At 38.9% G+C, this 24,254-nt stretch overlaps 1 protein-coding gene across 3 annotated transcripts in view; it reads left to right on the top strand.

The window, feature by feature from the left end:
- Window positions 1-24,254, top strand: part of ARL15 (ADP ribosylation factor like GTPase 15) — a 316,757-nt gene that overhangs the window by 211,882 nt on the left and 80,621 nt on the right. The window contains exon 5 of one of the 3 annotated variants that reach the window (XM_034773248.1): window positions 2,994-3,221. The exons of the other annotated variants lie outside the window; for them this stretch is intronic. Within the exon in view, the coding sequence (XP_034629139.1) occupies window positions 2,994-3,110 (117 nt within the window). The 3' untranslated portion in view covers window positions 3,111-3,221. Of the gene's footprint in view, window positions 1-2,993; window positions 3,222-24,254 lie in introns of those variants that run through there. 3 annotated transcript variants of the gene reach the window in all.

Raw genomic sequence — 24,254 nt, 5'->3', positions numbered from 1 at the left:
AAAAAAAGCCTATTTTTCCTGCCTCTGTGACTGGTCTTGGTTTTTAAGTAAAAGTATTTTTGGAAGCCTGGAGAACTAGTGGGATTGACATTGCAAGGAAACCAGTTGCTTTGACACTTAACAATTAAAATGATTGCTAATTAAATTGTTTTATTTTTCATTGTTCTTGTACACTTATTTAACTCTTTACGTACTGAACAGAAAAAGCTCCTTGTGAAAATACAGGGCCTGTCTCATCACGTGTGAGGAAGTTCCCACTCTAATGCTGTAGTCCTCCAAAGAAGAGAAAAGACAAGCATTGATATTCCTAATACTTCTGTTACACAAGTAGGGGAAAACAAACAAAAAGATACCTTAAAACTTCTTTAAAAATGTCCAGGACTGCTGTATAAATAATAAAGGAGCAAAGAAAAAGGGGGCATATACAATTTTTCTTCTTTTGCTAGTCACTTTTAGCAGTGTGAAGGTCATCCAATGAAAACTGGCAGGGTTTGGATCTAACAGTTTACATTTTTGTGCAATCACTTTTACTGGCTGTTCTGTTTAGATAGTGTGGAATACTCCCCTTGTCTACTACTTTCAGTTTTGCAATATGTCCATCCATTTTTCTACAGGAAGTTGGGACATACTGTAGTTGTAGGAGATAGTAACTGCAAAATTAGGACACATTGGATACAGTAACCGTATTACAAGAAGTTCCTTTTGTACACACTTTAAAATGCAAGGCAATAGTATTTCAACATCTAACTGACCATTTGATTTGTAACGTCTGGAGGAACTTAACCATTTAAAACAAATAACGTGGACAATTTGACATTCAAACAAATGTTCAGAAATTAATCGAACTAATTCTGGCTTCCATTTTAATAGAATATAGATCTCATCCCTTCTCTTCACCTGACTACCTAATTAATCTTAAATCACTGTTAACCGATGCCTCTTCCTATAGTTATGGTGTTAAAGCAGAACAGAATGTTGCCCTTTCACTCACCCTTGCAGTTCCTGTTCCAGTCTGGGTAAACAATGAATAGGACGTTGTGTTTGATCTGTATAAGTCACTACTTCTAGAACCTGGCAGTTTGGATTTAGAATTAACACAGGAGCTGAGAAAATACAGCTGTTTACAAAATGCAGTTTGTTTATTCATCTGTATGACAGAGAGAGATGCATGCATATGTGGTAGGATGCTACTGTGTGGTAGTCCTTCCCTTCTGCTTGCCTTCGCCTGTAGGTACTGTGAGGTGGTGAGGAGGTGCTACCTAACTAGTTAAGAACAAGAACCAGAATTGTATTATGATGCTTCTTTCCCAAAGTACTAATCTATTCTGAATTTATTCTACATAAGTCATTGTTAGCACAAGTAACTTTAAAGTGTTGACATCTCAGGATTGTTACCTTCATCAGCCTTCTATATGAACAAAATTCTAGTCTATGAAATGGGATATGTTCAGATTTGAACTTCTGTACCGTGGTAAATATTGGGATGTACCTTGTTACTTCCACTTGTCTTTTGACCTAGTTTTTAAAATTTGCATGTTAATCTCATACATAAGATGATTATATACCTAGAAAAAAGCATATTGAAATATTTTTTTCTTACCTGTCCCCTTGCTTTTAAGAGGACTACTTTTCATGTATGGCTGAATTTGCAATCGGACAAGGAACTTCAGTGTATTATCTTGTTGTCCTTAAACATTTTAAGTTGATGAATAATATCTATGTATTATAATTGTAACTGAGTTGATTCTAGGGATATTCGAGAGACAAGGTGGGTGAGGTAATATCTCTTATTGCACCAACTTCTGTTGGTGAGAGAGACAAGCTTTCGAAAGCTTGTCTCTCTCACCAATAGAAGTTGGTCCAATAAAAGATATTACCTCATCCACCTCGTCTCTCGAACGATATCTAAGCACACCCATTAATTCTGTCACTGCATAAGTAAATCTAGGAATGTGTAATCCATGCTGAGACTGTCAAGAATTGTCAACATACTGCATTATTGATTTATAGCATTGTCTTTTTTTGGCTTACAGTATGTGGAATACAGGGTAGTTAGGTTTGAATGCTCGTTGTGTTGCCTTTACAGTTCCAGTTTAGCAAAACAATAGGTTGATTTATAAAACTCCGAAAAGCTGCAGATTGCTGTAAAACATGATTAAAGATGATGCATCTGTTTTCTAACCATAGTTTTAATACAAAAACATATGCATGAATGGATTGTTTGATGTTTCATGTGTATTTTTATCAGCCCCTTGACAATGTTCTCTTTAGAGAACAAGTATATTTTACTCGCACATTGTAATATCTCAAATATTTTAAGCTTTCAGATATCCTAAAGTGCAGTATCAGCTGTTTGTGAGGGTGTTTTCTCTAAAACCTACAACAAAGATATAATAATGAAACAAGAGAATGGGAATTTCATTTTGATGCTTCTAAAGTCAATAGTTATATAGAATTTTAAATGTATAGTTATTTTCCCAGAGTGCCTGACATAAATCTTGTAGTTTTTCTTGCTCACACAGGCTCTTTCCCGCAGAAAATAACCACAACCTTCAGAGCCCCATAAACTATGGAATGCTGTGGAGACTGGCTGCACCACAGTCCAGCCTTTTGGGGAGATAGGTTGTGAGGCTGAAATGAAACAAACTGGAAACCTAAGTTGCTGGGAGATGTGTTGCTTCTCAAGGAGGCAAGAAGCATTGCTGTTCTGTATGCTAGACCTAAACTGTACATATAACTGTACATAAACTGTATACATATTAAAAATAAAACCAAAATCCTGCCAAAAGAGAGAGAACCTCTGTGCACACAATTCTCTTTCTCCTCGGTCAGAGAATTGTGTGTACAATGGAGGGGATAGAAAACAACCCAAACATGACAGATGTTAATCATGTCATTTAATGTGTACCTGATAGCACTCATGATAATACTGTGATGAGGACAGTGTAAGAACCAAGATATAATAGAACTGAATCCTGGTCTTAACCTTTTAGGCTGCACAGACTGTACAAGACACTATAATGAGTTGGAGTATCACACGTGCAAGAGCTGAAGATGGGGAGAAAGTAAGTCTTATCAGGGGAAATGGCAGGAGTGGAGGGAGTCTCTAGGTTGATGGTTCATTATTGTCTCCTAAACTAAACTCTGGGAGATGCCAGAGTTGCAACATGTGGCTAGTTTTAAATTTCTTTATGCTTGGTTAACCACATATCATTCAGGAAAAAACACTGGGATGTCAGGGGAAATCCAGGCCCTGTAAGTATTAAGAGTATTATGTACTGTATCTTCTGATGTCACTTCCATGAAGTTTTTTGCCATATTTAGTTATTGCTGGGGAGGAGGAAATAGGTCCTGTTTCGACAAACATATGAGGCAAAATTAGCATTACACAGCTACTGCTTAATGACTACTTTGTGCTGAATAGAGCCCTTAAAGCTTACCATTGTGAAAAAGATGTCTTGTGAGTTGGGTATATTCAGAATGGCAAGCTAATGTCTTTAGTTGAAAGTCAGACATTCCACAGTGTTTGCTCAAATTCAGTTTTGCATCATGTTAATACTGAAAGTGTCTTCTATTTCTGCTGTGTGGCCTGGATTATTTTATGCCCAGTAGCATATCATCACAAAAGTACCCTCAATTTAAATCTCAGGGAGTTAGTCATGGAGATTTTGCTTGACATTTATTATACGTCATCTTAAAACCTTAAGCTGCATGCATGTCAGAAGAGTTGGGAGGCGGGAGGAGAAGAGAGGATTGAGAGACCATGTTGGTGCTCTACTGAATAGAAGTAAAACAAAAGAAAATAAAGTCTTGGAAGATATATTAGGCAATGATTTTCTTTGATGAAAGGAGTCATATAAAACTTTTATCTTTTATATTTAATTTTTTGGTTAGCACATATTCTTGAAATGTGCAGTAAATAGTGAATGTAGACTTGTTGGTATTCAGAGTAGACACATCTAAACATAATTAATCCCCCTTTGGCAAATACCATATTCTGTAGTTGATCTAAATGTACTCTTTGCTATAGAGCCTCAGGGATTACACCTGAATTTCATTAAGAAAGTTTAAGTAATACCCAGAGGAATCTACCATTCAGAATTGCTTCAAACTGGTTATGACAAGATGAGATGTAGCTTTGCTTTCTGTATAACCACAGTTTTATTGTTTGCTGTTTTGTAAGATATTTAGTTGCACCTTCTGTCAATAGGATACTGTCTGTAAATACTGCAAAGGGTAGTGAAGATTGCTCTCTTATGCCAGAATTTTCAAGGTACAATATATTTTATAATCATTTCTGTCAATAAAAAAAAGTCAGATTTAAGTGATTAAAAAGAGAGAGATACATTGCAAGACATAAAAACCGGTTATGGGAGACTGGGTAAGTGTCCGAAAGTTAAGATGCTTTATCCAGGCTTGTTAGAATGAGCTGCCAGAACCTTCCCCTTCCTCTTATTCTGTCCCCTGGTGCTAGTCCCCTTTCTGGAAAAACCCCTGGCACTGTAGGCTCTTCCTTCCATTCATTTATTTGTGTGTGTGTCTACTCCAGACAAAGTCTATCTTTAGCTATCTTAGATAATATAGAATAATATGATAGTGTATACACACACATCCCATATAATATTCTATATTATCTATCATTAGTTATATTACACAAATAGATGTGAAAGTAATCAGATGTGTGTAATCAGAGTTCTTCGAGGTGTACTCTGCATGTTGACATTCATGGGATGCACTGGCTGGGTAAAACATAGACGGTAGATATTTAACTAGCGGCACCTGCAAGAGCACTCTAGGTATGCCAGAATGGGGGGGCCAGGGACCATGGCCCCTCCCACTTTTTACCAGCTATAAGGGCCAGGAATGGGGGGAAAGGAGCAGGATAAGGGGGAAGGGGTGATATGAGGGGGTGGGGCTATGGATTGGGTGCCAGTGCACGCACTCTTTCACCCCCTTCCGTTCCCCCAGTGTGAGGAAGCTTCCGCCACCCCTGCCTACCCTCGCTGTTTGTGAATGTTCTGAGGGCAAAGCTATAAAAGGATGCAAGGCACTGTGGCTGCCTCAGTTCCTTCCTACCTACCACGTCTAGCTGACACACTTCAGGAACTTCTCAGAGATTTGTAAGATCCTTGTCTTCAGTGCCTTTTAGATTTATCCAAGATTAGTTTTAGATAGATCTTTTAGTATACTTTCGTGTACATTGTTCTTTGGTAGTGTGTTAAGATTTTAGATATAACTAGTTTTAGCTAGGCGCTGACCTTCCATTCTGAGATGGTGAATCCAAGGACCAAGAATAATGATATAATATTTATTGTATCATCTTATATTAGCTAAGATAACTAATGATAGACTTTGTCTAGACTGGACGTCCAAGTAACTTGCTAGGAGTTTTTCTGCTTCTTTTCTACACCTCTGAAAAGAAAGGGGACCACACTTGCCTGTTCTCCAGTTGTAGCATACTTCTGAGACACACATCTTTTTGTAGATTATTTTCAGGGATTTTGAGCTTTCCTCTGCTACCTTTTTTAAAAATTCTTGTCTCTCTTCCAGACCTGCAGGTTTATATATGATCTATTTTTTCACATTAATTTTAACTCACAGTGTAAAGATTTTGATTGGAAGCATTGTAGGTATGTTTGAGAGCTTCTAATTCACTTTTATATATGTGAAAAAAATAGAAAAATTGTGATTTTTTTTTCCAAATAAGGGCATAAGGCTTTTTGTGGTGGTTTTTTTTTTTTTTTTTTAAACCAAACTGAATGAAATTGTAAACCCATTGGCTTCTAAATAAAACAACAAATTTCTTAATGTTATTTGTTTAAAAAAAAAAAGTACAAACAGGCCTCAAAATATTGCATTTCCAGGTTTCAGCAAAAAAAGACTTCTGACTTCACATTTTCCTTTGGGGAGAAAGTTCATTACTATATATCACACCGTCTCTAAAATAGAGATTAACAGGAGTTTCCAGACATTGTGGGTAGATCCAGATACTTTGCATTCCCATGCTGTTTCCGGATAGCTGTGCCACATCATGGTGGATGAGATAACTTTAGGAAGTACTGCCAACAAGGCATCATTAGATCAGTATTGGCCATTGCTTATTTGTCCGTTACTTTATTACTTCCTAGGTGAATGCTGCCTTTTTAGACAGGATCCTTCCTTGTGATGACATATCACTGTGGGGATGCTTTGGGGGGGGGGGGGGGTGTATGGAGAGAGAGAGATGGGAATTAAGAGGCAAATTAAGCCTTTAAAGAGTAGTATGAATGTATCTTTACCAAGACAGATGCTGGGTAAAATTTTCTAAAATGACTACTAGTACTAAGTGCCTATGTCACTTTTGAAAATGGGACTTAGGTGGCCCAAGTCATTCAGCCCTTCCACCCATGTCCCCACTCCATTCTGCCCCTTCCCCACGGCCTGGTCCCCGTTCTTCCCCTCACCCTGTGGCCCCACCCCCACTCCGTCTCTTCCCCTCAAGGCCCCACCCCCTGCTTGCTCTTCCCACCTCCCTGCTGTGGCCCTGAGACCAGAAAAACTCTGTGCCTCCTCCAGGAGCAAGAGCTCTTCCAGCCTCAGGGCCATGGTGGGGGGAGATTTTTTTTCAGGGGCCACAAATTCAGGTTTGGGGAGGCTTAGCCTCCATTACATGCTGCCCATGCATCTATTAATATTAAACAGCATGGAACTCAATTTTATCTGCCTCGGAATTATGGTCATGACTGATTCTGCTAGGGTTCAGACCGGTAATTCGTACTACTCTAGATGTTTCAAACCTGACGCTAATGACGCTAAGCCATTCCTAATCAAAAGAGGGCTTGTAAGGAGGTATGGTATTTTAGTAAGTATTTATGCATTGGGTATATAAGCTTCTAACCATTTTTATGAGCTCTCTTTAAGAGCTTTTATTTGCATGTTATATAATTTAAACATACAAAATATAACAAAGTACAAACATAATATACCAAGATGCAAATAAACCTGTGATCTGTATTCCATCCATAGTGCGTAATATGCCAAATGGATGTCTTCTCTTATTAGTGCTATTTCTTGTGCTTGGAACTTCCTCGTATCCCCGTGATTCAGGAGTCCAAGCTGTCTTCATTCATACCCCTTCTTAAATACCCTATTTCTGGAAGGCCAGCAAAAGAGAACCCATGTGTGACTATTTGGGGAATCTGTACTACTTATGAATTCTAGTTGACTTGAAGTCATGATTCTGAAAATTGCCCTATCATTGAATGCCTCTATGTAAATGTGGAATCCACCATGGGCTAGCAGGTCCTGTGCCATGTGCTCACCAGGTTAGGGACTATGGAAAGTAGTTAACATTAATGACTGTACTGTGACAACACAATGGGTATGCTATAGAGGTTGGCTGAAGCTAGCAGAACCATTTTTCTCCAGCGGCTTGACGGGGGTGACAGTTGGAGAGCGGAAAATTCTCAAACAGGATGAAGACAGACGTGATAAAGCACAGGTTTTCAAAGGATCCATAAAGAAGACGACTTTTGGGAAAGAGACAAGAAGTTTGGGCAGGAGAAGAGAAGCTTTTGTAGCAGAGGATGGGAGTGGGTGGTTTAGTTATGGGAACAACCAAAGTCATAGAAAGCAAGCTGACCTAGGGGCAGAGGGGCTTCATGATTCAGAAGTCAAGCCATGAGGTGCAGAGGGCACTGAGGACCCTTCCCCCAGCCTAAAGAATTCTCCCAAGTGATGAGGAAATTGAGGCAGGCAAAAGCAGGGGAGCAGCTATTATTTTTGAGAAGATCTATGTATTCCTCATGCTATTCAGAGCAATGGTATTATACCTGTGTCACGCCCCTGAAGAGGTAACTGTAAATCCGGATCATGTCTGGAGTTTTCGCCGAGGGTCTGTTCAAGCCGAGGAGTCACTATTGGGCTGTGCAGTTGGGCCACAAGGTCTCAGCTCTCTGGGGGGCAGTGCTAGAAAGGGGATCTGCACCCTGAGCCATACCTACATTTCCCAGCCAGGGCAGTCCATGGATTCAGTTAAAACTCCAGAGGCTTAAAGGACCTGGTGAGTGTTCAGCAGGAGGAGCTCAACTAGATCTGTGTCATCAGGTCAGTAAAATGTAGTCACCACAAACAATCCTCTGGCTCCCTGTGCGACTTTAGATTCTAACCTCATAGGATAGGATCTCTGTCTTCCTTTGTGTCTTTTAGTGCTTTGAACATGTTGGTGCTTAATATATAAGTAAGAATAAGAAATAGACTGTATAAGTCTTATGGGATCATATTTGTACAGGAAGACTTCAACTCAGCTGATGGGAAAGGGCTCCTCTCCAATTTAATGACACAGCCAAGGACGTATGCAGCTAGTCCATACTGGTTGGCTATAGCAGCCCCAACAGCCCGCTGTGCCCCATACGTGGAATTTACAGCTGGTGGGTTTCCAATTGGTTGACCTGGTGGCCATGCCCTGGCCCCACCACCCACGTTCAGAAAAGGCCACTGCAGTACTGTGTAGTATGCAAGGGATTGGAGAGGCCCCTTCTGTGGCCTCTACATGGTCTGCTCCCCTCCCCCATGCAACAGAACTGCAGTGATTCTTCAGGATTTCACCTAGCGAGAGCCACTCTGCTATAGAATTCTTATAGTTGCTTTTCGCTGATTTATGCTCTTGAATACGTATTATGCAATTTAATATGTGCCAAATTATTCTGACATGTATAACTGTATATACCAATATATCTTAGTGATAAGATACAAATGGCTGAGAAGTTGTCAAAGAACAAAGCCAAAATAGTAAAGACACTGGCTCAGTAGAGCCAAAATAGTAAAGAAACTGATCCCATTCCTCAACTAATTTAGTCTGCATGTATTATCTGAATGTGTGCTGATCATAGTCAAAACAACATAGGGAGCTACAATGGCTTAAAACTACTTTTAGGGTGTGTTGTTGTTTTTTTTTTTTTAAGAGAAACTTTCCGCTTACCATGTTTGTTACTGTGCTTTGAGAACGTAGACTTTACGGTTTGTTTAGCTATGAAGGGATGACAGACTAGGGGGGCGGTGAGGGGGAGCTTAGTTTTGGAATGTAAATACATGTAGAGCTAGTCTCCTTTTGTTTAGCATCTCTTTAAACTAAGACAAAAAAAATCAGTGAATGAATGAATAGCAGCATGGTGAAATACCTAAATGTTTGAGTTAAAATTTTTGGATGTTTGAAATCCTATTTGGATCCTTTTCCCAGATCGCAGTGCATTCATATGCACTCAGCAGGAAACTTCATGGAGATGCACGTTTGGGCAGAAGGTCTTTGGCGGTGCTTTTTCTTAACTTGTGTCTTTTCTTCTTTTGAAGAAAGTAATGGCTTAAGTCTGACTGAAGAACAGTCTTTTTTGTATGTTCCTTATAAGAATTTACTTATGGTTCACAGATTTTTACCCACCATCTATGTCTGCAATCCTTTGGATTTAAAACAGCATATATCCTACTGCAGACAACAGGAAACACCAAATTAAAGACTTAATGACATATCGCTGAAAGGAGACAAAAGGTGACAAATTATAAAACAGCCAGCTAAATTTTGTAAGAAAACGCTAGGAAAAAAATTAACATTTGAGTAGCCTTAAAAAAAAAAAAAGGCTTTTGTTACACTCAAAGCAGATAAAGTTACTAGCACAATTAGAATGAACTACATTGAACACAGAAATAAAATCTAAACATTTTAAGATAGCAATTCATACATTTAAAAAAAAACTACTGCTAAAATAGCAATGGTAACTGACGGTTTGTATCCTTTTGAGTCAAAGAAGCGTATGTATGTTAATGCCACAATGTTTTTTTAACTTTAAGGGAGTATGTCATGGCTATGAAGAACATAAACAACCTTGTATTCTTGTGAAATCAGTGCATGTATGACTTCTAGCCTTTAAAAATGATTGGTCTGTCACTAATGCAACTGTATTTCTATTAGGGTCTTTCTCCAGAAATGCCTCAGCTACACACTTTGGCTTTCCAATCTCCCCATACCCTTGTAAATCAAGTTAGATATCCTTGGGTGTCTTGCTTGAGTTCTGGGGGAATGGGTGCAGCGAAGGGGCAAGATGGGTGGAAAAGAGGAAGGAGTGAAAAGGATATAAATGGAAAGGGAAGGTGAAAAACATTTTTCATTTCCCAATGGGCTTCTGATTGAGGGCTTCTGATGTAGTGAACCCTTTTTTGCAATGTCAGTGCTTTCTCTTGGACTAACAGGATGTGCTACTTCTGGTTTGGAAAGAGCAAGGAGAGTAAACATTTGGTAATAGTCAAAACAATGATACAGCCGGTAATCTGGGGATAGTGGAATTGCATTTACCTTCAACTTTACTCCCAGGTTACATTAAGAATTCAAGTTTTGTGGCTCAGTGCAGCAGATAATTCCAAAGCCAGATCAGAAAGCCTCTGACAGTAAAGTGCCCACACAGCTGAGATGAAACAGCCTCCAATTCAGCTCATTTAATTTCACCACAAACAATAGTTAGTCACACAAAAATACTCTGACACATTTTTTTTAAATGTCTTTCTATTTTGCCCATCAACATAGATTGCTTATATGGTGTAATACCAGTCTTCACTATGTTAGCCCATAGATTGAATAATCTTTTGCCCTTGCATAGACAAGGGAAGTGGCTAGTTTGGAATAGTTTATAGCATGGGATTGGAATGTAGAGGCTTTCACTGGACTTTTGACTAAAAAAAAAAAAAAGACTATGTTGATGGTAACAGGACATTTATTTAAATAAATAGTTAGTACTAGGTGGCTTATGTGAAATTAGTTGGTTGTCTCAATTCAGTCCATGATGCCAGCCTCCAACACCCACATGTTAAATTTTCAAACAAGCAGCTTTTTGCTTTCTCCCATGTTGCCCCTCATGCTTGGGGTGAGATTAGGGTGACCAGATGTGCTGATTTTATAGGGACAGTCCCGATTTTTGGGTCTTTTTCTTATATAGGCTCCTATTTACCCCCCCCCCCCCCCAATCCCCTGTCCCGATTTTTCACATTTGCTGTCTGGTCACCCTAGGTGAGATCCCTGTATCCGCAAAGCTACCTCATTAACCTCCTTCAAATCTCTCCATAAAACTCCTTTTTTATGATGCCTACAAGAAACTTAAGAGTTAGAGGTCTGGTGTGCTGAGACCACTGCCTTTCATGCTGACTAGTATTGTTTCCTTGTACTCCCCCATTTGTCTGAGTCTTATAGTTAGATTGTAAGTTCTTTTTGTTCCATTTGAACAGCGCCTAACACAGTCTGGTCCTGGTCTGTTACTAGGACTCACAGGTGCTACAGTAATTCCATTAATTAATTATCAAATTAGTGTTCATGTCTGAGAACTCCATGATAATTTTTTAAAAAGTGTAGATTTACCCAGATCACGGGTCAGGTGAATTTGTAAAAATCTAAATGAGTGATATTGGCATCCTTGTTGACTGTCTTGGAGATTTCAGTTGAATAACTTCAACTGCTACATCTGAAAGTAGTACTTTAATTTTAAGTAAAAAATCAGTCAAAAGTTGATATGATACAGACCCAAAGTTAGTGTAGCTTGAATTAAACAATACTACAGTGCAATGACAAAAAGAATAGTTGAATTATATATTCAGTATTGGTGACTATGCAGTAATGTCTAAAAATGAAACTTAGTGGGCAGTCCAGTCACAGAAATACCATAGTTAATGGAAACTACCAATAAAACTTTTTTGTAATTTTAATACATACTAGTTTCTACATACATCTAAACTAAGATTGTTACCTTGTTTAGAAAAATGAGGTAAAATTGAAAACTTAGGTTCTGCTAATGACATACTGTACATAAAACATGTATAATGGTATATCTGCTAATTTATAAAACAAAACGAATATTTTGTTGCCTCATATTCTTGGATCTCACTTCATCTCCTCATGTACCAAATTATTTCTCACACTCAGATCTGTCCTTAAAAACAAGATTACTTTGATTAATGCTTCTTCAAAACTAGGGTTCCAACTATTTGATATTTATCTAAATAATATTGTCTGTTTCTGATTACATTTTTAAGCATCTTGGAACACTGATGTTTGGATAGCCCCAACCACATTGGTGTGCAATGGAAAAAAAAATTTATTGAATAAATTAAAGTACAATGGGTAATGAATGCAGAGTAGCTAAAACGAATCATTGAAGAAAGAGAATACAAATGCTGTAAAACAGGGGTGGGCAAAATTTTTGGCCTGAGCCACATCAGGGAATAGAAATTGTATGGTGGGCCTTAAATGCTCACAAAATTGTGGTTGGGGTGTGAGGGCTTTGATTGGGGGTGCCGGCTCCGGGTGGGGATGAGAGGTTTGGGGTGCAGGAGGGTGCTCTGGGCTGGAATTGAGGGGTTCAGAGAGCGGGAGGGGAATCAGGGCAGGGGCCTGGGGCATGGGGAGAGGCTCAGAGGTGCAGGGTGATCATGGCTACCACAGTATATAGATATTAGTTCTGGTAACTTTTTTTCATCGTTACTTCATTTTAGAGCTTTAGTAGCAATGGTGGTAGAATGCAATTTTTAGTTTATTTGAACACATTTTGTTCTCTGATGTGACGTGGAACTCCTGCACAGTATGGTGGGTGGAATCAGTGGAAACGAAGAATATTGGTAATACTTTTTCCTCACCGGGAAGGCATCTTCTTACAAACAGCTAATCTTGCTATTTACATAAAAACCCCTGTGTGAGCTTCAGTTCTGAGGGCTATATTTATATATAGTCATAGAAATTAGAAATGGAGCAGGCATTATAGGGAAAAGCTTGCAAAACACCAAAGTTCCCTTTTCAAAAATTACTTGCAGGCAATTAGGATTGTAAGTATCAAAGATATTTTTCTGGAAATCTGGAGTGTCCTAAGACACTCGAGCACTTTTCAGAATTATACCCTACATCCAATCGAACCTGAGTAATGCAGGATTATTCCCGGTGCTATATTTTCAAGTGCGTTATCCTGGCTACTTTTAAAGAGCTAAGTAGTGAGAGCTGTGTTTGCTACATGCATCATCCCCAATGTCAATCAGAGGGTGGTTCTAGATTTATGAACTCTTTGGGGGAACTCTTTTTAACATGTGTCTACACCACCTTGCACTTCGGGGCCCATCTCTGATGGGGCCTCTAATCTGTACCATAACATAAATAATGAATAAAGAGGAATGAGGATAGTACAGCCTCAGGGTGTATGCTTTTTGTGCATAAACGCAAAAAAAGCTGCAAAACCATTAATTATTTGTCCAAAATTGGTTTAACATGTGTAAAACTTACTGTATTTTAGAAGAAGAAATTAAGGGAATGATTCAACTCCATAAGAGTACTCTGAATACAGTTTGCAAAAGTTAAATAAAAGTGTGAAAAACAAAGATGAAGCAAGGGGCCTGGTAAAAGGTTTGTGCTTCTCTTAATCACATGACAAAGAAACTTAGTCAAAATACACCCCTGTGATTTGTAGCATCTGGTAGAATGGAGCAGCAGCTACAGCCTGGAATATGATGATCTTGGAGAAGAAAGTAGTAAACACAAACAGTATAAAAATGAATCTAGGTTGAAAAAAATGTGGGCTCTCTAAACAAGGCTTTTTGTATTATGCTGTCAGAAAGCAAAATAAGTGAATAGTCTGGGGAAACATTTAAGATCTAGCTGTTGGGAAAGGGAGGGGGAAAGAGAGTCTGCATAAATCTGAAACTGCTTGAGTTTAGATATAGTGATGGGGGCTGCCATGAAGTCAAAAATTTGGCTCAATGTCTTTTAAAGACAGTATTTTGATGGCAAACACATCTATTTATCTCATTATTTTTTTGGCCCCTATAACTATAAAATCTGAGTGCAACAACAGCAGTGGATCTTAGCTTGACTAAAAGGGGAGGTTTTAGTCCTCTGTCCCAATGAGTTGTCTATTGTAAAATGTTATCAGTGCACTGGTTGATCCAGGTAGACTTTTCTGACCCTGAACTCTTTGCGCCAGGGCTCTATCTTTTTGTATAAAAATATATTGTTTTAAACTGAATTTAATGCTCTTGAAAAGCGTGATGGTCAGTCCTAGTAGCTGAAATCCTCTGTGTCTAGCAGTACAGCACAGGTAGATGCTTTGCAAACATCCATGTTGACTGAGCCATGTGTCTCAACTTTGATCTTGAAGGACAGTTTCTGTGGGTGAAATGATTCTGCAAACAAGGTTGCCAGTTCTGATAGTGTTCATTGAGAAATAGGATGCCAGCTATTTAGGAAATGGACTGAGGCTTCTAACTCATTTCAAATAAGCTATCAAACTAACATCATATGACATCACCTTTCAGTAAGACATGGTCAGAATGTTCTTCTGCAGTGCAATCCCTGTTTACATAGATGGAATGATATTGTGAAGAATAGATCTGACACTGGCAGTCCTCCAGTCCTGCAGATGTGAAGCGGAGGAGTTTCTACAGGATTTTGGAAATGGAGAACAAGCTGTGTTTAGTGCTAAACTCCATTGTGGTTAAAATCCTAAATTGCCCTGTGGGTAGCAGGTGGTAGGAACTATAAACATGTTGTGTAAAATTTTTCATTTTCTTTTTAAAAAGGCACCAGATGAAGAAAAAATGGTATTGTGAACTGTTTGTTTAAACCAATAAATTTGGGGTTTACATAAGGGTAATAATAAGGGTAAACAATTGTTAAAACAATCCACAATCTTATTGGGAGTCCATATATAAACCTCATTTTTTGTGAATGACTAATCGTAATGGACGCTCTGCCACCTCTTTTAGACATTTATTCTTTGGGAGACATTTGGCAATACTATCTCACCCCTTCTTCAGGGAAGCAATTTGACCGGATAGCAGGGAAGAGGAGAAGCCCAGAGTGCATGCATAGCAGCATGGTGATGGCTTCCCCCTTACTCTGGTTTGATCCTCTGCTTAGCTATTGGATGGGCAAGAGGGAATGGGGCCAGCTGACTGACTACCAAGTGTCTCTTCCCCCGCCCACCATTTAAGCTAGCTTGGGCTTTTCAAAAGCATCTTACTTTCCAATCAGCTGCCCCACTCTTCCTTCCCCTGGTTGTAGTTTAGGAGCCGTGCCTCTTACAATATTGCAGGTGTGACCAATCGTCTGTTTTTAGGGATCAGGGAGGAATTTTTCCTAATAGGGCCAAATCACTTTGAAGTCCAGTGGGGTGGGTTTTTTGGGGCTTTTTTGGTGGGTTTTTTTTTTTTTTTGCCTTTCTTAGAGCTTCCTGGAGGCACAGTTGGGTTGAAAGCAATGAGATTTGAAAGCTCATGTGAAGTTAAGACTATTTACTCATTTTGACACTTGGCCAGTGCAGAAAAAGGTAAAATAAGACCCTAGGTTTCACTGTTGGACCTTCATCCTAGGAGGGGAGGGACGTAAAGTTTACCCCAAGTTGTTATTTTGTTTGTGTGTTGGAGCCCTGGAACCTACACTGAAACCAATTAAATGCCTAGTAAGAGGGGGTTTGCCTTGGAGTGTCCTTAGTAACGAATACAATTATCAGACACCTAGATGAACACGATATGTTGGGGAAGACAGCCGCCTTCAACAGGACTTCTGTAAACTGAAATCATGCCTCACCAATCTATTAGAATTTTTTGAGGGTGTCAACAAGCATGTGTCAGAATGCTGTCAGTCTATTGGGCTGTCAGAAAGCCTTTGACAAGTCCCATAGCAAAGGCTTTTAAGCAAAGTAAGCAGTCATGGGATAAGAGAGAAGGTCCTCTCATGGATCAGTAACTGTTTAAAAGATAGGAAACAAAAGGTAGGAATAAATGGTCAGTTTCCAGCATGGCGAGAGTTAAATAGCAGGGGCCCCCAAAGATCTGTATCGGGACTTGTGCTGTTCAATATATTTATAAATGACATGGAAGAGGGGGTGACCAATACAAAGTACTCAAGGTAGTTAAGAGAGACAAGATAGGTGAGGTGATATCTTTTATTGTTGGTGAGACAATCTTTTGAGTTACACAGAGCTCATCAAGATAGTTAAATCCAAAGTAGACTGCAAGAGTTACAGAGGAATCTCACTAAATTAGGTGACTGGACAACAAAATGGCAAATGAAGTTCAGTGTTGATGAGTTCAAAGTAATGCATATTGAACAATAAAATCCAAACTCTCAAAATTATGGGGTCTAAATTAGCTTTTACCACTCAAGAGATTTTGGAGTCATCATGGATGGTTCTCTAAAAACATCTGCTTAATGTGCAGCAGTCCAAAAAGCTAACCGACTGTTAGGAGCCTTAGGAAAGGGATTAATAATAAGATAGAAAATAACATAATGCCACTACATAAATCCATAGTACGCCCACACCTTGGATACTGCATGCAGATGCGGTTGCCCCATCTCAAAAAAGATATATTAGAATTGGAAAAGGTACATAGAAGGGGGGGGGGAATTATTAGGAGTATGGAACAGCTTCCATATGAGGAGAGATTAAAAAGACTGGGACTGTTCAACTTAGAAGAATGATGAGTAAGGGGAAGGATATGATGCTGGGATATGATAGAGGTCTATAAAATCATGACTGGTATGGAGAAAATGAATAGGGGAGTGTTATTTACCCCTTCACATACCAAGAACCAGGATTCACCCAATGAAATTAATAGCCACCAGGCTTAAAACTAACATAAGGAAGTACTTATTCACGCAACACATAGTCAACCTGTGCAACTCATGGCCAAAAGTATAACTGGCTTAAAAAAAAAATTAGTTATCTTCATGGATGATAGGTCCATCAATGGCTATTAGCCAAGATGGTCAGGGACATAACTCCATGCTCTGGGTGTCCCTAAGTCTCTGACTGCCAGAAATTGGGATTGGACAACAGGATAAATCACTCAATAATTGCCCTGTTCTGTTCATTCCCTTTGAAGTATCTGGCACTGTTGGAAGACAGGATACTGGGCTAGATGGACCATTGGTCTGCCCCAGTATGGCCATTCTTATGTTCTTCCCGAATGTATATTAAATAAAGTTGCAGCTTGCTGATTGGAGCCATCCCATGTGTCTGTCATTCATTCATCTGAAAACCCTGGTCAATTTGCCCAAGCGTGTTGTGTGGCAGGAAAATTAATGCATTGTCATTACCTTCCTGATTACCACTACTGCATACCAGGATATAGAGATTCCCTATCACACCATCAGACCTTTTTCCACTATCCAAATATATATTTTCTAATTAAACCAGCCTTCAGTATTTCTATGGCTATCCTCTGAGCAGCTCCTAAAATGTAAACATATGGTCTCTACTTCTTCACCAACCTCTCCCCTACTGTATCTCAATTTCCTCCTATGATATAGTGGAGGTATGCTAAATATAGCAGGTACTTGATGTTCAAAATGTGTTTATATTACAAATATTTAATATGTCTGTGAAGGGGAGCACCACTCACTGCTTGATTGGCACCTCCTCCTGATCACTCTGGGGATTAGCTCTCAAGGTCGACGCACCCTTCCATGGTTTGCACAGTTACTCACTCTCTCTCTGGTCTGCAGCTCCTCGCTCCCAGTCCTCTCTCATCCCAGGGACTGCAGCCTCCTCTTTGTGACACAGCCCTCCAGCTAGGTCACTTAGTGTTCCCCTTCCGGGGTACAGTCCTTCAATTCTGTCAGTACCACAGTGACCCAGGTGGTCTTTCTGTTCACTGCCCCACATCTGGTCTATACCATGCCCTCAGTGGCTGGAAGGGGAACCCAGGCCTGCCCACTACTCCAGGTTCCAGTCCAGGGACCCTACACCCAGCAGTGCTGGAATATCCTCTCCCAACCTCTCTGCTCCTTCCCTGGACTGCTTCTTACAAATCCTGGTTCCCCTCCTTGCTCTTGGTATACCAGCTCCAAACACTCCTCCCTTTTCATAGGGAGTGACTGCTCTTTCCCAGCAGCAGCCCCTGTCTGTTACCAGCTTCCTGGCATTATAGGACTTGCCTGTTCCTTCCCAGCTGAGCCAGCTTTTAATCAGTTCCCTGCTCCCTGGCTCTCCCTCCAGGTGCAGCCTGTGGAGTTAATAAGCCTACCTGGCTACCTTAATCCCCCTCCAGTCCTATGTGGAGCAGATGCCCTGTCACAGTGGCTCTTTTTAAATCAAAATTTCATACATCCTGCTCCAGTCTGGAAACCTGGGCTCTCTTTCAACCAGATGATTTGCCCCCAAGCGTGGAAATTGTTTATTTTTCCTTACTATCACCTTTCTTTGCAATGGTCCTATTGCTGCTGAAACTCCCTAGTTAAGGATCACCACCCTTTGGAAAAGTTTACCCTTTCTGATCGTTGACCCGCCTTACATTTGGCAGAGAGATGCAGCTAGAGACATAAAAGTAATCATTCAGTAGCCGGTTGCTGGTCACTGCATTTTTTTCCCTTCCAGTTAATCAGTTTTCTTTTTATGTTTTTGCTGTCTTACTGCGTTTGTATAGTGCCTGCTGCAATGGGAGCAAAATATAAATGAGAATGAGATCTATTGTGTTTATACACCATTTACAAAAGTCTAGATTTTCTTTAATATGCTAAGGTATCCTTGAAAGCAACTATTTAAAAAAAGAAAAGACCTACAAACAACTTTTCCAACTTCAGTCTAAAAAATGCCAAAAAATAGGCTTTTAATTCAGTGGCTTTAGTGGATGAGGCAACAACCTACAGTCTAGATACAAATGACTTTTTTGTTCTGACTTTACTTGGAAATAAACTGGAAGACGTTGTTACCAAAACACTAGTTAAATATGTTTTGGCAATAAATATCCTTAAATTGCTGGGACAAATGCCATATTTTCTATATCGTTTTTATTTTACTATTTTTTCCTATTATGACACAGGTTCCAATCCAGTTAAGGGAGATTTGTGATGTAGACTGGTAAACTCTGAAATCTTTTGCAAATAAACGCATCTGTTAACTATCAGTGTCTTTGCTTAATAGGCAAGTTTAAAATCACTGATTATGTTGATGTGCTTCTGATTCTTTCTTTTGCAAAACAGATGAATATTTTATATTCCAAGCATCGTTCCAAATCACATTCTCTGGCAGTACTCTTACTTTAGTCCTTGTATGAGTTAAAGTATGCTTTCCAGCTCTTGCTTAAACTGCCCAAATAACCTCTACGGCATTAGGGTGCATCAGTTTTCTTGTAATCTTTTTTTTTTTAATTAAATTAAATTAAAATTAATTTTAAAATAAAATGTAATTTAAATTTAAAAAAAGAGCAATGTTAAATTTGTTTCAGCAGCTTCTCTTGGATTGACTAGTGGATGATCTAAAAGTACCATTTATTGAACCGACTGAACTCGTGACATTTCAGTCCTAGCCACGACTATGCAGATTACTCTCTGGGAATATGTTTTCACTGCAGGAGTAATTCTGATGATCTGAGCACCTGGGTTAGCCTAATCTGGGTGTGAGCAGCCTCACTGCCAAGCCACACTTGAAATTAATGTGTCTTCAGTGCTATACTTACCTGTGTGTGTCACTAGGACCTCTGGGCATTTTCAATGGCTCTTTGTGCCACTCTGATTCTTTCCCAGTGAATTCTGGTAGAAATTGTTGGTCCTTCTGAGCATATGGGGAATTGTGGAAAGGCATTAAAGGACTATCAGTGCTCAAGTGGTTTGTCCTGCATCCTCAATGCAAAGTGAGAGGGCTACCAGCCTGAGAGAAATCCTTATTTTGGCTTTAGGCTAGGATGCACCAGTTAGCCGAGGTTGAAAGCACCACCGAATTCGGGTCAGAGGTTATGATGTGTGGATGGGAGGAGGGTTACTCTATGGGTCCTGTCTACCATTCCTAAGGTTTATTGTGCCCCCTCTGTCTCTGGCATGGTAACTTGCTTTCTGAGCCATCCCCACTCTTGCTTCCACCTCCAACCCTTGCTTTTCTGATTCTCTGATGCTACATACAGTTTCAATTTGGCTGCTATTACTGGTAGAGACCCTAAGGAGGAGTGTGTCAATAAAACAGTGAAACTGACCAGACAAAGTACAGTGGAATGAGGTCAGTGGGAACTGAGTGCTCAGCATCTCTGGAAATCAGACTACTTTTATTTAGGGGCCTAAATATGGCTTTAGGCAGCCAGCTTTGAAAACTTTGGGTCTGTACCTTTTTAAAAACTGTATGAAACACTATATGCAGCATAGTGAAATACAGCACCCAGTGATTTTAAAATTATACTTGTCCAAGTATCAGGACTTGCTGTAAGTCCTGAACCGGTTACCAAAAGGACTTTTTTGAGATCTGATATCTTGCAGTGCTAGGAAAGAACAAGATGCCATGCTTTAATGGCTTGTAGAGAGCTGATTAGACCTATGCTATTGGACTTTAAGATCACATTTTGATAACCACCTTCCCTCTTCTTCCTCTCCCACTGCCCCACACCCTCCATTAAATTCTCACCTGATTTGAGGCCATTATCTCAAGAATTGATGGTAGACTTTATTCTAAATGCCTTTTGAATGTAACTAGGAATACCTGCTTACACATTTCTGTATAAAATAATCTCACATTTTAATAATATGACATCATAATCTGCTAACATCATGTTGCAAAAGAGGTTAGTAATCAGAGTAGTCTGACTTTTAAGCACTTGTATCACCAAACTTTATTTTTGCCTTAATGTTAACTTTGTAAAATTTCTCTAACTGCATTCAAAAGTTAATATTTGTACTGCTCTGTGGCTTCCTCTTCCAATGAAATTGGAGAAACCACTTGACTTCATTAGCCGTTGTTTTTTACGTGTTCAAGAGGTTCTGCAGTACACACTGTAGGCACACTCATGTTCAATATAAAAAAATCAGTTTGTTTTTCTGTGATGCAGTCAATAATCTGAAAATAAGTTCCCCTAGGTAAGTTAGCTCTGCCTGCACAGCATTAGTATTTTCACATCAAGCTGCACTACCCAGCAGCTGCCCATCTTCCAGAACTCTAATCATTAATCCCGTAACATTTAGTCCTAATCTCCCCCCACCCCCCATTTACAAGCCAAGACTAAAATATTTGCTCTTTATGTAAGTCTGTTATTTTCTGAACTTAATCATTGGGCCAAAGCAGTTTCCCTCTTTAACAGAGATCAGGAACAGTTTGTCAGTGATAGCATGATACCATGGTCCATGGGGCATAATTAAAAGTGGAAGTTGGACCTTTTTTGACGAATAAGTTTGACACATCTGGTTTAAACAGTTACGGTGTGGATAGGAGCTAAATTCAAGTTTCTGTATACAGTAGATGAGTTTCAGATATATATTTTATCTTCAAATTCAGGTTCATGTAAAAGTGTACCAGTGGGACAGCCACCCATGAAATGCATAAAGTCATCCACTGAAGATTGTCTGACCTAAAGCAAATCAACCATATTTAGCAACTCCAGAAGAAAATGTAAACAAACAAAATAGTCATCCAGAAATGAGAATAGACAGGAGTGGATTTCTCTTAAACAATTCATGTCCTTCTCCAGCTTTCTCTACAATAGCGTCGTGGATCCTGTTTTCTTCCACCCTCCCCTTCAGTGTACTCATTATGTAGGATACTTTAGATCCACCACTGTAATTATCTGACTTGAAATTCATTTGTCTTTCAATGTGTTGTTGTCTGTGTCTTGTGGGTTGCCAAGGCACATGGTTTCTTATCAAATTTTGAGAATCCCCTTAGTAGTGTTAGCTATACTGTGTAAATCATGGTGGACACAAAACACCGAAATGGCTAATAAGGTACAAAGTAGTTATTTTCAATATTTTGGTCTTGCATAGTGAATATAATTTATTACGGCGATTAAATATTTACCTGTGGGGTGTGTACCAGTATCTGTGTACCACAGGTGTGAATACAACTTTCGTACCAGAGATCGGCAAATATGCATACAATATAACTTACTTACATGCTTTTATTATTCATTATCTGTTAAGAAAATAGCTACAGGTTTAATAATTACAGTTTAAATGTAAGTCAAGAGCATTTTAAAGACTTTTAAAAGATTAGAATAGAACGGTACTCATTTGTAATAATTACTAGGAGACCCGTTGTGAATTAGCAAATACAAATAAAAAAGGATAATGCATCATAGTGTATATTGTTTGAGTGGTTAATGTGAATTATTTATATTATTTCATAGTGTACTAGTAAATTTTTTTACTATATTTTGTAAAAGTAAAGCTCTTTGTAAGTATGGTATCTTATTTCAGCACTCTATTCTTTGCTGAGAAGTGAGGAAAGGTTACTGTTTTGTATGCAGATTAGTGATGTTCTACTGTATGTGCATCCTTTTTGTAAAAGGTGAAATGGTATAAGATGACTGTTAAATTTAAAAGTAGTCATGTTTCTTCATCTGGAGTTAGATACACTTTGTCACTGTAGGTGGTCTCAGTAAAGCCATTTCAGATGCAGAGAAGGGGTAGTGTTTTTGTTCCCTGGTGTTATATGTACATTATCATGGTTCAAGTTAAAGCACTTCCAAAATAATCGGAACACAAGGAAGTTCATTGCTAGCAAAATTGATTCAACCACTCTCTTGCTGTAAACCTTGTATTCTCTAGAGTGAATACATTTTGTTAAAAAACAAAAGAGTAGAGATGTGTTGTTTTATCATGTAATTACGTAACTGACATCTTTTTATAATAATACATTTGGGTGGTCTGTCCCTGAAACACTTGATTTGTTAGGAAACATTACAGTTTCCACAAGTAATCTCTAACTCCTAAATATTTTGAAAGAATTTTGCATTGTGGTATTGCATCAGTGCATTAGTCACCAGTTAAACTTTCTAAACTACTGTTGTTTGGCATTGTTGGGGGCTTCCCATTTTTATTCATTATATCAGCAAAAACGTGTGTAATTTATACAATTGCTTGATATAAATGAAAACAGATACTATTAAGGCCAGATTGGTATTATAAAGAACCTAAGGTGAATCTTGTTTTATTTTTACTTGGAAAATCTAACAAAACATAGAAAGTTTAAAATGACTTCAACTGCAATGTTATGTAGGTGTAGTGACCCTTTTGTATTGTTGTTGTTTTCTCTCAAATGAGGACTTTCTGTAGTCCCATTGGGCACCATAGAGACCTATGAACTTGCTTGCTGCAATGAACCACAATGATTTTTGAGGTTAGACATGCTGTTACTGAGTCTAGGTTAATCTTACTTGCCAGTAGTGGTAAACTGTTGAGTTTGCCAGATTAAAATGGAACCATATTGATTGTATTTAAATGTCATACACATTTTATACAGGTAAACTGCATCAGATCAGAGTGATCTATCTGAAAACAACTTCTTAGACTTGCTAGTTCAGAACCATTACACTATTTTACCCAGTAATGTTTGAACATGATGTTTCAGCAGAAAATTGCTGGTACACTGATTTTTAACTGGAAATTCCACTTGTACATAGAGTACAGTTGGTGAAAGACTAATATCCAAATTATTCGGTCATGTGAATACTCAAAAGCAGCCTATGGTAGTTTTGCCTGATCTATGACATTATTTAAAATTTAAGGCAAGCAGTGTAACTAGAATAATTTCACAACAGAAATATATTCACGGAAACCTGGGTTAAGAGAACATTGACTAGTCTTTAAAAATAAATAATAGAAACAAAAGGAAAAGTGTCCAATTTTACTACTACTTCTCTTATAGAATATTTTTAGGTTTTACATTCTTCCCCTTCTCTCAATCTGAAGGCCTATCACCCATCCCAATAACTTTTTGTCTGTGGCCCACTGCTTTTTAACTTGCATTTGTTGTTTAAAAGAAAACAAAGCCAAACAAAATCTGATACCTGAATCATTAGCTAATTTGGGACTATCCTAGATAGTCTTTTGGGGGATTTGGAGACAAAATAAAATGTCTCCCACAATTTCACAAGCAGAAAGAACACATTGTATGTAGTATGCTGCTGTCTAGCAAGGGCTTTGCTTGACCCTGGTTGTGTCTTATGAGAGCAATGAAATACTTGAAGCTAGAACCTTTTGAATCCTTACTATTGCACTCTGTGAATACTTGTGTTGGTAGCAGCTGAGTGAAAATAAAATGTTCATATCTCTAAAGTGCTGTGTCAGCCATTTAGAGATTCAAATATTGTTCGTTTGCACTAATAGAGCATAGTAGGGCAGTGTGCACTGCAGGGAGGGAAGGACTGAAAAGACTGTGGAAGGGAGAGAGTTTTGTTCATAGATGGAAACTCTGGTCCAGACAGGAAAGTTGGTGGGGGAAGAGTGACGCCCCCCCAACTCCAGGGTGCAGGCTTCAGTGGCATGATGTGAAGTAATGCTT

This window comes from Trachemys scripta, chromosome 6 (genome assembly GCF_013100865.1).
Source record: "Trachemys scripta elegans isolate TJP31775 chromosome 6, CAS_Tse_1.0, whole genome shotgun sequence".
Classification (NCBI taxonomy): Eukaryota; Metazoa; Chordata; order Testudines; family Emydidae; genus Trachemys; species Trachemys scripta.
Note: the sequence above shows the minus strand (reverse complement) of the source record. Positions and strands in the feature narration are given on the sequence as shown.